The sequence below is a fragment of the Triticum aestivum genome, chromosome 3D (assembly GCF_018294505.1).
Source record: "Triticum aestivum cultivar Chinese Spring chromosome 3D, IWGSC CS RefSeq v2.1, whole genome shotgun sequence".
NCBI lineage: Eukaryota > Viridiplantae > Streptophyta > Magnoliopsida > Poales > Poaceae > Triticum > Triticum aestivum.
Genome location: NC_057802.1, coordinates 582,701,522 through 582,714,678, shown reverse-complemented (window position 1 = coordinate 582,714,678; position 13,157 = coordinate 582,701,522). Strand labels below are relative to the sequence as shown.

General features: G+C 46.5%; 1 protein-coding gene across 1 annotated transcript; it reads right to left on the bottom strand.

Moving 5' to 3' along the window:
* Positions 1-732: 732 nt before the first annotated feature.
* Positions 733-1,929, bottom strand: LOC123075626 (uncharacterized). Its single transcript, XM_044498183.1, has one exon. It carries the CDS (start codon positions 1,461-1,463, stop codon positions 750-752), a length of 714 nt encoding a protein of 237 aa, XP_044354118.1. The 5' UTR covers positions 1,464-1,929; the 3' UTR covers positions 733-749.
* Between the last annotated feature and the right edge of the window lie 11,228 nt (positions 1,930-13,157).

Sequence of the window (13,157 nt, the reverse complement as noted above, 5' to 3'; positions counted from 1 at the left end):
TAACAGAATTAGGTTTAGCAGGGTAAATATCACTGAAGCGGACTAAACATCTCCCTGGCGCTTTAAAATTCTACACCCAGGCACATAAATCCTCACAGTGTAATCCAACCACAGACAGAGCAACAACAATGCTACTCAAAACATACAGTGCAGCACACCGAAGAAAAAAGGAAACCAATTGTCGACTAAACTCATTCTGATACACAGTTAAATTTAGACTCAATTCATATATGCTTGACACTCGCATATGAAATTATTCGCCGTGTTGTAGGAAGGTTGATGACTAATCTGCTGTAATCTTAATGTAAACTCCATTTGGCTCCCCGATGGATTTGGCAACCTCAAGACAGACTGAGATTACAATTATTGGACGACCTCACCTGTCTTTTGCATGCGGGGGTCAGCGAGGCGGGGCTCAAGGTTAACCCTTGCCCCATCAGGGCAACATCCCGTTTTCACGGCCATCATATCTTGGTTTGCGATATGTATGCATTCTATTGCCAAGTGATAGTCTTCTTTCATTCCCTAGATGTTCCACTAGTTGCTGATGTCATCAAGCAAGGCCTCCTGTACATTATTGTAAAATATTTGAAGTGAGCAGCATGTCCTATACACATTTCTTGCTAGAGTCCCTTCAAATATTATTGAGTAACAGATAGAAAATGTAAAATCAAGTGAGTATAAAAGTCAGTGGGAAGCAAATCTACCTTGAGAACGATCTGTACAGTTCTGATACCCATTGTATTGCATCATAAAATGCTTGGGAGGACCCAAGCAAATTGTCCGTAATCCTCCGTTGCTCGCCCTGGGTAGTCGGCAGCGAGTTTATGCAAAGATCCATCAACCAAAGAATACTCGATACACTCACCAGGGACCCTAATGAAGTACAAGCAGTTCCTTCGAACTGTCGGATGATCGGGACCAAGGCAACCAGCAAACTGAAGAATATTAAAGAACAAGCTACAACCACCGAGGCTAGTAGTCCTCGCCCATTTCCTCTCTTGCAACCGTAAAACATGGTACCGGAGTGCACGGTACTCAGAGACAATGAGCAATAGCTCACCGCGGCACTCTGCAAGCCAGAACATCGAACAATACGGAACTATCTCTGCACTTAATGCATCTCCAAGATATGACAATACCACGGAAGTGTTGTCAAGCTCAACGACAGCGAGGCAGTAATTTGGATAGATCAATGCGTAGAGGGTGCCTTTCACGAAAATCAGGTCACGAAACCTGTAGCCTTCATCGGACCGCGCCTCACGCCAGTGATTGTCCCCAATGCGGCAGTAGTGGACGCTGTGGTGGTATCGATTAAAGGTGAGAATGAGGTCGCCGGCAAAGACAATTCCTTCGTAGTATTTCAGGGGATCAGGCAGGCGGAGTTGCTCGCCTGTGAGGAGGTGGCAGATGTGGAGCTCGCGGTGGCTGCCCACGGCATCGCTGTCTTCGATGCCGACCATAGATTAAGATCGCGGGAGAAACGATTTCGCCGCGGCCTCTCCCAGCAGCTATTGCGGCCGCCATAGCGGGCAATCGCGGCAAATAGCGGAAATTTTTCTGGTGGGAGAGATGATTTTGGAGGGTTCTGCTGATATTTTAGCTATTTAGAGGATATGTAGAGGATTTCGCGGCAGCAGCCATAGCTTAGCGCAGTGCGGGGGAGGCGGAAGCGGAGGATGCGGCGGAGTGGGATGTGGAAGAGGGCTTCCAAGGAAGATGCCTTGTGGGGGACGAGGAGGAGCGGACCCTGGGAAGCGAGGTTGGACGACGACAGCGGGAGGAGAGCCTGGTAGGTGCGGCAGGTGGCGCGGAGGGCGAAGAAATCCTGTAGGGTCGTCAGTCGGCTCGCGACCAGTGGGATCAGCTCCGGTAGGAAGTACGACGAGGACGAGGCAGTTTCTGCCGGGTCTGTGGAGGAACATGAGGTGGTGGTGGTGCTGGAGGCGACGGCGGTGGCCGACGGCCAGATACCCGTCCGGTGCGTCGTTGACGAAGACATTGCTCGCAGGTGCCGATTGCCGAGAGTGCAGAGGCGAGGGGCGGTGGAGACGGTAGTGCTTGGTGATTTCTAGGTTTGCACACGGACACGGTAGAGTCCGGGCAGGGTTGGGCTTACCGGCCGAGTTTGTCTTTGATTCGTCTAGCTTTTAATTTATGCCTATCGCGGCTTACAAGGTGAAGAGGTTTACTTTCTTTTTAACATGAAAAAAGGATTACTTATTGCTCAAAATAAAAAAGTTGAAAAGTATTGGAGGCCGCTACGCGTCGGCCAGCGGTTTTTAAAAGATCCGCCGCCTCACAAATCGTCAAATCTAAAAAAATCGAGCGCCTCGATGGCTTCACCTACTTTGCAACTGAGGTATTGTTGCAGAAACGAGATTGTGTTGCAGATTTTTTTTTTTGCAACTTGCGGTTTTTTTTGCAACATAGGTTGTATTGAGGATTTTTTCTTTCTGTTTCCATTTTTTTGCAACAGAGTTATTGTTGCAGAAAAACTTTGCAACTAAGGTGATGTTGCATTTTTTTTGTCTTCACCTTTATATGATGTTACGTAATAAATTTGTGCAACATGACCGATGTTGCTGAAATCTTTCTTGCAACAAATTAGATGTTGCAAAAAAAGTGCCATTGTCGTTCGCCACGAGCTCGCACTGGACGGCGACGAGGGGGAGCGGAGCCGCCCGTCCCCGCCATCGTGTCGCTGCTGGCGCGCGCCGCAGGGAGGAGTGGTGCCACCTGTCCTCGCCATCGCTGCCACCAACCGCAAGGCCATCCAACCGCAAGCTCCTGTCCCGAGCATTGCCAAACCTTGTCACCGGTTGCGTCGGCCGGCTAGCTCGCATGCTCCCCCCTGCATATGGTTTTGGAGTCACTAGTTGCTGCTTGCATCTACCTCCATGGGTGCTCTCCATCCTAGGAGTGCGGGATGGAGGACGCTGAATAGGTTGGGGAAGGAGAGAATATGTAAGGTAAAAGAGATCTGGATGGGAGTCCTCGGAGGAGAAGATAAGGTAGGAAGGGTGAAGCGTTGTGTGGGATAACTGGGTAGCAAGGGTGAAGCGGTGTGTGGGATGACTGGGACACGCGTCGTCCATGGGAGGCGGCGGATGCACTGGAAAAATCAGCCGGTTGAAGGGAATCTTTTCCCAAAAGTATTACCTCTTATAGAAGTTTGCCAAAAAAAAGTTTTTTAGAGATCTACCTCAATATAGTTACGTTCCACTTCAACTAGATTGTCAAAAAAAAATCCACCCGACTACGTTACATAGTACAAAGTGTAAAAAAAACCATTGACGATAACACAAAAATGTCAAATTAAGCTAGTACTATTAATCTGATTTTTTTTAAGTTGCATTAATCTCATTATTCACCAAGAAAAGTTTCGCAATCCTATTGTTGTGTCGACGCCGTCTCACCGCACCAAATTCGTCCATGCTGGAGCGCCCTACGTCGGACGCTTCCTCGGGCCTGTTTACCTCGCCGATGTGGCAATGTCATTCCTCGGATGCTTCGTCAACAGCGTTGCCCCTGCCGGAGCAGCATCGCCCTACCCTGGACTCTTCCTCGAGCGTACTTACCTCGCCGATGCGGCAATGCCATTCCTCGGATGCTTCATCAGCACCGCTGACCTTGCCGGTGCAGCATCGCCCTATCCTGGGATGTTTTTCCTGGGGGCCACCTCGCCACCACCTCTCCGGCCCAACTCTTGCCTCTCCAACGGATATGTTCATCCCCAACGCAACATCCCGACGCCCCCAATGGAGTGGCACCCCAACACGCCTCATCGGCATAGATTGCGAGGTATGTCGGGATAGCATTAAAATTATCTTATTTTTTATATTGTATTGCATGTTCATAGAAACAATAGTTTGGTGTCATATGCCGTGAAATGCCTCCTATCCCCAACCTGGAACATCTCATGTTCTATGCCTCTTCCCTCAACTCATCGAGCGAAGACCATGATGTCTACTCAAGATAACACCAGTGGTTCCTCCAATTTGTTTCAAGATGTCCTAGCCGGAAGGTGATTCAAGGTTCTGGTATTCCAAGCCTTGAATTTAACCTGAGATGTATGTGATTGTATATATGGAACGTATTTACATGAATGAAAAATGTGTTCATGTATTTAGTAACAAATTTAAACGAAATGTTTTCCTCTTGCTCCTTCCATGAGCGAGTCCCACGCTAGGGTTTCTCCACCTCCTGCCATCGTCGTCGTTGATCTGCCTCGTCTCTTATGGACTTAGGGTAGGGCCATGGACCCGCAGAGGATCCCGACCCTTGCCGGTGTTCCAGGCTCTGGCTATGTTTCGGTATTTGTGCCCTGCTCTGGAAGACAAGGTAGCGGCTGCTCCCAGAAGATGGAATAAGGCTCTCCCTGCACAGGGCCCATTTCGACGGTGCGTCTAGTGTCGCTGGAGGGTATACGGAGGTCTGTCTCCGACGGATTTCATGGGATTCATTACACTCGTTTGTCTTCTATAAATTTTTCTTCGTTCCGGTATCCATTCGTTTGCGTCCGTATGTCTACAGCCTTCATCTTAATTCTAAACACCCACTTATAGTCAATGTAATTTCTCTCTTTTGATGGTGGAACTAAGTGACAGGTTCCATTTTTTCCCAAGTGCTAAGTACTCGATATGCATAGCATTTTTTTTCCAATTTTTATTTGCCAAAGCTTCTTGCAAGTTTTCTCGTTCACCGGTACTTAATAAGAACCAAAACTTTAGTCTTATCGTTATATCCCATCAGAAATGACTTTTGGTCAAAAATTACCATGCTGACAAATGTGTGAATAATCTCAACTTGTTGCTGCTGTTGTACAGATGGTATAGAGAACTTGGCCGCTGAAAATCATATGTGTGTGCGTGTGTGTGTGTGTATAGAAAGTCTATTAGTAACCCAGGGTGAAGAATAAGTAATTCTTCACCCTGGCCGAACGATCGAGCCATAGCCTTCCCTTACGTCCAACCAGGCCACCGTTCTACCCACCAGTTCCACGCTGTAAAACTACATCGGTATGAAAGTAATATTATGTAGGATCGGCGCTCGCGGCGGAGCTCGGGTGCAGGGCGTCGCAGGCGCTGATGGGCGCCTCGGACGCGCCGTTCCGAATCGGTGCACTGCTCCGGTGCCTTGGGCGTCCACGCGGTCACATAGACCGTGCCTCTCACTGTCCGTGAAGTGCGTGCAGCCTGCAAGCCAACCTCAGGGACATTGATGTGAAGGTCGCATATGGCTAGTGGCTATGCTAGTTTTGAATTGCAGTAACCTACTGTGATTGCCTCTGAAATCTGAAATTCTGAATTGTTTGTAACTTTTTGGCGTTGCTAGAAGTTAGCTTCCTTTCGTCATGCCAGCCTCAGGTAGATTCCTTTTGTTTGGTCGTGAGATGTTGATTCCTGTTTTTCTAACACCTTTAATTTTGATGTTAAAGTTACAGAATTAGTGAGGTTTGTTTTCTTGTAGCCAGACAAGCGAGCTTAAAATTACACTGAGTAGTGTGGTGGTACAAAAAATTGTTTCTTTTCTTGTTGTCTATTCTTTACTTTAACTGAATTTTTCTTCTCCGTGTCAGCTGCCGCACATGCTACCATCTGAAGCTCTACAATTAGGAGCCTGCCTTTCAGAAAAAAATTAGGAGACTGTAAACATTTAGAGTTTTTGTCCCCCATGCTGAATCTTAATTGACTTCTTATTGACTTGTGTCTTCTTGTCATGGTTGGTTTCTGATTACTACTAGCTTGTTCTAATCTAGACTGTTGGCATGCACCCCCTTCATTACTGACTGAATTCCCAGCTACAAATTACTACCTTTGTATAAAACTAGCCTACAAAAACGTCTTATATTTTGGTTCGGAGATAATAGCTTTATAAGAATATTTCCTATGTTCTTTCTAGAAAAGATGATCTGTACAAATTTTATCACGGATGTAAACTACCAGGTTAAGCTTTTAAGCACATAATCTTAGAGGTTTATGTTTATTCTAGGAATAGGAAATCAGAATTATAAGGTTCCTTTTCTTGTACAATTTTCTCATTTTGACAATTTACATACTTTTCTTTACTTTTTCTACGTTTGGTTTACCGCTTCATTCAGTTTGAGAAAGTACGATGCTGATTTTACAGTGCAGAATGTTACTACATAAATCTTTGATTGTTCTCATAGTGGTCTGGTAGTAATGGTTGTGCAAGGGCTATTAAGGCCTACTTAACAAATCACAGAATGGAGAAGAGGAGGCTCAGCTCCGCTCTTTTTCTATCGAGGAGCGAGGTTTTTTGTTTTGTTTTTTGAAGCCTGCATCTTTTATGGGTTTGTACTGATGGAAAGGCGAATTATTGGTTAATTAGAGAATGGTACTGTAATCACACATCTCACAGGTCATTTAGATTCTAGCATAAGACTGCGACAACATTACATGAAAACACATTTATGCATGCACACATCTCTTGGCATCTCACCTTGATTTCTTTTCGAAATTTGCTCAGAAACTTTTTTTTGTTCATTGGATGTAGAACTAGCATTTTTTCAAATATCATATGTTGTCTAACTTGTTATGCTCACTCGTTGAATTTGTAGCATTTTAATCCAACTCGGAAGAGAGGGCATTAGCCAGTGCTAAAAATGCTAGTGTGATTTGGCCTAGCTTCTATCAACTTCAATGCCCAGGAAATGTCCTCACAAGCTTCTTCCTCTCTACAAACATCAATCCTGGAGGTGCTAGGGAAGAGCATGTGTACTACAGCCCAGCAAAAGGATAAAGAATCCATTGCCACTGGTACTACAAGAAGATTTAGGTAGAATAAGAAAAAAAATCTTGTTATGGCTGCTGCTTAATTACCACTGAATTTATTCATTTGTTCATGTCAGAATTGTTATGGCTCTGCTACATCAGCGGCATTGTATTCCCTGTTTTCAAATGATATTTGAATTTTCAAATCTTCGTTATATATGTCTTTGTGATTGTCTCTTGCGAATACATTTCTTGAATTAGCAATGTCTGTTATGGATGGATCTTTCAGTACCATTCATGTTCCAATTCAAAACTTTCAGTTGGCACAAAAAATGACTCATGTAGCATGCGTACTGATTTCAAGTCCCAACTCATTACTCCCCTCTCAAAATGATTCCGCCCTCAAAATAAAGGAAAGAGACTAGTTCAATTGCTGAACTTCAAAATGGATCACATTGTCGAAGATTCCATTGAGATAATTTTGAACAAATCACATAGTAGTAGAGTACACATATTCACCACGCCCTACATCTTGGTTACACAGTTGCTAATAAAAATTCAGCAAACTAAAGAAAGATCAACAAACACAACACATGCATTGTCTGCCTCCAGAGAACACTCTTGTGTCCCATTATTTGCATTTAGTAGTGCCGACTAAACAAGGGCTGCTCATTGCTGTGATGAGACGGGCGGTGAGGAGTTGCACGCCAGTCTGTGGCTTGGTCATGCCCAGAGCGCCATGGACACACCGTCGTGGTCACGCTCAAGGAGGAGAATAAACTTGCAAAATTTTCCATCCCCACATATAGTATCAGTATTGCATTTTTTTCCTGTGATAAGAAGAAAATGCAATATTGCAGAATTCAGTAACAAATATGTGGTGGTTTAACCATATATATACTACCAAACCTCCATGATAGACTGTATCAACACCTTAGCTTACATGGAAGCATAAGATTCCTGCTCCATATACAATGTATAACATAAATTTCAGAAACAGTAACTAGCCAAACTCTGGCATTTAAGTTAGAGATGTACTTCATTAACTGCAAGGTTCCAAGTTACTTGTACTCGTAATGTTTCATTGCTAGCTATCCAAGTTCAAGTCACATCAGTACTGAAGACATTTACTTCTAAATAAAAAACATGGGAACAGTAAATACATATAAAATGTACAAAATTTCTCATGTCACCGATGCACTACAGATACAGGATACCATTCTTTCTACCAAGATTAGAGCCATCTTCTGGCAATACATTATCATAGATCGTGGAGCTCAACAATAGAGTCACAATTTAGAAACAAACTTAGTTTTACGCAAAGTATAATTTTCTCAACCAATTAAAAGTCATGCTCACAGAAGTTCACATACCACTTCTGACATAGAAAGCATGGGGGGCAGACATGATTAAATTTTTTTTTTGGAACGAAGGCTCAAGAAGAGCCCGGCTTTGAATTAACAAAGCCATCAACCGGCCAGGCGAACAAGACTGCAACTAACAACAAGAAAGAGGAAAGCGGAAAGAAAAAGATACAATGTGCTCAGCAGAACAACTCGAAGGCAAAGAGTACACACCACTCTTGCCATCGAACGACGCAAAGCCAAAACTAGCTAACCTACGAAAGCGCCAGGAGGAGGGCACCACCATTCATGATTTGTGTCGCTGGCTGCCACCAAAGGGATCAAACAGGGCAAACATGATCTGACTCCGCTGCCGCAAAGGGCCCCTACCCTACCACCCGGGTTCAACGGGTGCCGCACCGGCGGCCGACGGAGTGATTCACCCTAGAATCCAAATCAGAGTGCCCCGGCTGCCAAAGGAGAGGCACAAGGGACAGACCCACATGAAACGGAGAACCGACCACCAAAACATCGTCGTCGGCAGCAGCAAGGCAAAACACCGAACGAGAGTTATCGGACGCAGACGCTGAAACCTCAGAGAAGGCCAAAAGGATGCGACACCAAGCCCCCTGGTCAAGGATAGGAATTGCCACGCCGAAGGCCTACCGCCGGCATGGAGGCAGGGACCCCAATCCCCTCGAACCAGCGGCTGGAACCCTCCGCACCTGGACCAGAGAAGGATGCCGTTGATGAAATCAGGCCACCACATGCCGCCCTCGAACCACACCCAACTCCACCACCACTCGAGCCATCCCCGGACGACACCCTCAGGAAGGAACACGCCACCAAAATGCCGTTGTCGCCAGGAAAAGGGGACCTGAGGCTTTCACCTGAGCTCTTGGACGGGATGGGAGGAGGAGGAGTCCCACCGAAGCCTCCAACAAGGTAAACGACGCACAAAGGCGTCGCCTTCGGTGTGGCCGCCGCGCCGGCCAGGGGTTTCCCCTGGATCCGCCCCCAAGCACCAGATCCGCGACACCCGACGCCGAGATCCAGCGACCAGAGCCGCCAGAGGCCGAGATCAGCGCGAATCGGAGTAGATCGAGGTTGAAGACGCCACTTCTCCAGGGCGCAAACGACTGGCGAGGAGTCGCCGCAGCAGTCGTCGCCCGCCGCCTCCGCGCCGCCCTCACGGCCAGGGAGGCGGCCCACCTGCACCCGCCGACGCCACCCGCCGCACAGGCCACGTCGCGCGCCGCCGTCCGGGGCCGCCGCCCCGGAAGCCGAGGCCCTCCACACAGGGTGAAGCCGCCGAGATCCCCGCCGCCACCTTCATCAGAGCCGCGCGGGCTCGCCGAGGTGCTCCTCTGGCGGCGGCGGAGGGGGGGAAGGGAGGGGAGGGGGCTAAAGTTTGGCGGCTAGGGTTGGCCCCCGAGCCGCCTCGGAGGAGACGACGCGGGGGGGGGGGGGGGGGGCTCCTAAAAAAGAGTATTGTTTAGCTCCTATTGTGGAGTTGATCTCCACATGATTAAAATTCAGCCAACAGAATTAGCAGCGGTGCACATGCATAGTATTCTGGCAAGGAACAACACAACACAAATGGACATAGTGAGAAGCCTCTACAACAGCATCTGGACATCCTATGTTCCCATCTTTGTCTCTCGCCTGCAGCCTTTTTGGTATTCTTGCAGGACATCTTCCGCTGCATCCTGCAGGGCATTTGTAATCATAAGTCAATTCAGAATGGAGTTTTATTGTGACCAAACATGTAAAAGAGGATTCAATACCTTCTGAATTTTCCTCCTCTACAAAGTAAATGCCCCTGCTACCCAAATTCAAAATCAATATGAATATTGAGAACCATGGTTGCTTGCTTAGATGAGGCGCTTCCACCGTGGCCTTCTTACATGGGCCAGGGTGCCACTACTAGAGAAAACCTTATACACAGAATCTTACCAGCAGCGTGGTTTAAAAACAAACGTTACTGCTAATTAGCAATAGCGCGCTGCAGAAGACCGCGCTACTAATAGCCCAGTAGCAGTAGCGCACTAGGTGAAAAGAGCGCTACTACTACAATTGCCAGGGCGTTGCCTCCAGACTAGGTATAGTAGTAGCGCCCTTCTCATGGACGCGCTACTGCTAACGTACTTAGTAGTAGCACATTTCTCCAACACTCGCTGCTGCTAAGTATCATCCCCTCTTGCAACTAATTAAGTTTAGTCCCATACCGCTAAGCGAACAGGGTGTTTACCATCTTCAATATGTTACTTCTCAAACTATTACGAGCACTTGGTCTTCACGAGCGAAATGTAACAACTATTTTGTTTTTAGTGTTGGCATTACTACATTGTGTCATTTTGCTTTTTTTACACAGATCGTCCCATGCAATGCGAGGTTGAAATTCAACAAGATGACAGGAGACACTGTGACCTTTGAGGCTCCTGGGGGTCCCTACACTATGGAGGTCGAGAAAGAATGCAATATGTCGCGGATTGGAGGAGATGGATGGGCCTGTTTCCTCGCCCGCATGCGTGTCACTGATGGTGAGTTGATCAACTTCTCCTTCAGAGCAGAAAGACCCAAGCTGGCTGTCATTTATATCAACAAGGTGGAAGATGATGAAGATGATGAGGACCCACTCGATGAAGATGATGAGGACCCACTTCATGAAGCCATCGTAGCTCAAAGAATGACGCTGAGCGAGGAGGAGGTGTGCAACCTATGGGACATAATTCCGCCGCGTGATGACTTTGTCGGGGTGCCATTCGTGACCCGCCTGACAAGTACCATGGTCGATCGGCATGATATGGTATGTTATACTAACTGTAGTAATTTGATATGCTTAGTGAATCCGATGATATGCTTTATTGTTATACTTACAAATGCAAATTATCCGATGATATGCTTAGTGAATCCGATTATATGCTTTAGTGTAGAGTCCGATCACATGCTTATTAGTGTAAAATCCAGGGAACTATTAATAGTGTAGATAATCCATATATATACTTATTAGTAAAATTTATGCTTAGTAGAAATGTGCAGTACTGTGTCTTTTGATAGTGTAGAAATCTATACTTAGTAGAAATATATTTGCAAGAGCATGTGCGAGGCTATTTATTAATTGATATGTTTTTCTTATTCAGAAATTGCCAAAGAGCCTATCTGTGAGTTGTGGTATCGAGCCTGATGAAGAAGGTTCAGCTGGACTACGCCTTACCACAAGGGGCTCCGTCACCACCTGGACTTACGGCGTGGACACGGACGGTCGCACACACTTAAACTCCGTTGGGTGGAAGAGATTCCTCGTTGGCAAGAATCTTCGTGTTGGACAGGCCATCCTAATTACTATCAGGAACACCCACCGCCCAGAATTGAGGATGATGATCGTCGTCGATATCATCTAGAACTACATATGTGTGTGGCTGTATGACTATATATACCTAGTAGAACTGCTATATATGTGTGGTTGTTAGACTACCTAGCTAGTACTGCTTATCATATATGCTATATTCATGTGAGGATGCATGTTGACTATGTATGAGTACCTATAATGCTTTATGCTATTGTATGACTACTGTATGACTATATGGTATTGTGGTTAATGATATTGTTATCTGGTACATGTGAAGCTGCAGTTTATAAACTATAAACTGAAACGTGAAATAGGGCAGGGAACAGGGAAAATGATGAAAGATACAACAGTAGCGCGGGGATAGAAAAACGCTACGGCTACTTGATAGTAGCGCGTTCCATAAAAGCGCTACTGATATAGTCAATAGTAGTAGCGCGGGTTTATACCGCGCTACTACTAACTGTTAGCTGTAGCGCCGTAGTAGTAGCGCGGCTACGCGCGCTGCTGATAGCATCAAAATCCGTGCTACTACTAGGGTTTTCCCTAGTAGGGTGCTCCGCGGGGCTCCTCTACTGTTAGAATTAATGGGCTAGGCCCATAGCAATTTCTGAAATCTCAAAGCCCATGTGTAAAATGGCAAGTGGTGGTGCTAAGTTTAGTCCCACCCCGGAAGTTGAAGAAGAGTTGGACCTCTTTATATAGTGGGTTCTCTCCATCACTCTAAGTGGTGTGTGAGAAGAGAAAGGGAAAACCACAAGCGCGCGCTCGCTCGCCTCGCCTCGCCGTGCCGGCGCGTACATGCGACATGCGCGTGAATGGTCCGCCGAAATCCTGTTCGTCTCCTTGCAGGAGCGCAGCTTCCTTTTGCCGTTTTATTTTTATGTCTTGGCAGACAAGTTTTTGATTTCTTGTCCGGTAAGTATACGAATTAGAAACCGAGTCGGTTTGAGATTGTGATCGTGACACAATACCGCCTCTGGTCCTAATATATATATACAGCTACCGGCTGCGGCCAGAGACACACCGAAAACACCTAGGGTTTTGCCTCATCTCACAACTTGCGCCGCCGGCGTAGTCTACTCCATCCCAAACGCCGGCGTGCATCGGCGCGTGGGAGAGCAGGTCTCCGGAACCTTTCGTCTTTGCGATCCTGCACCGGGAGAGGACGAATTAGGTTTTTGGGAAGCGCTGTGCGCGACTGCTCAAATTCGTCATCACGGGTCGTCTTCCGTCCAAGTCGGGTGGTGCTACTCATCGTCGTATTCATCGCCGACAGCAGCAGATCGTCATCAACACCGTCGCACCCATAATAGCTAACGATCGGTACGTCCAACATCCTCTGTTCATGTCTATCCCTACAGCTATTGTTACGTGTTTGCTGCTGTTATGCATGTCTTGTTGTTCTTCTAGTTTACTAGATTATTGCATGCTAGTATCTCTTCTAGTCATGAATTATTTACTGGAATTAATCATGAACTTGCCTAATATCCCAACAATTCAAAAACCTAATTGTAGGCAATTTCCTGAGTTAACTATGGCTGGATTCGCTGATGCACTGAGGCCGGATAAGTTTACCGGTGTGCAATTTAAGAGGTGGCAGGTGAAGACCACGCTCTGGCTTACTGCTCTGAAAGTTTTCCATGTTAGTGTTGGTGCTCCAGAGGGAATGACTGACGAAGATCAGAGAATATTCCAGGAAGCCAATACTATGTTTGTGGGATGCAT

Bases quoted from the DNA above. Each gene is read 5' to 3' on its own strand.
- LOC123075626 (XM_044498183.1), bottom strand. From the start codon at position 1,463: ATGGTCGGCATCGAAGACAGCGATGCCGTGGGCAGCCACCGCGAGCTC.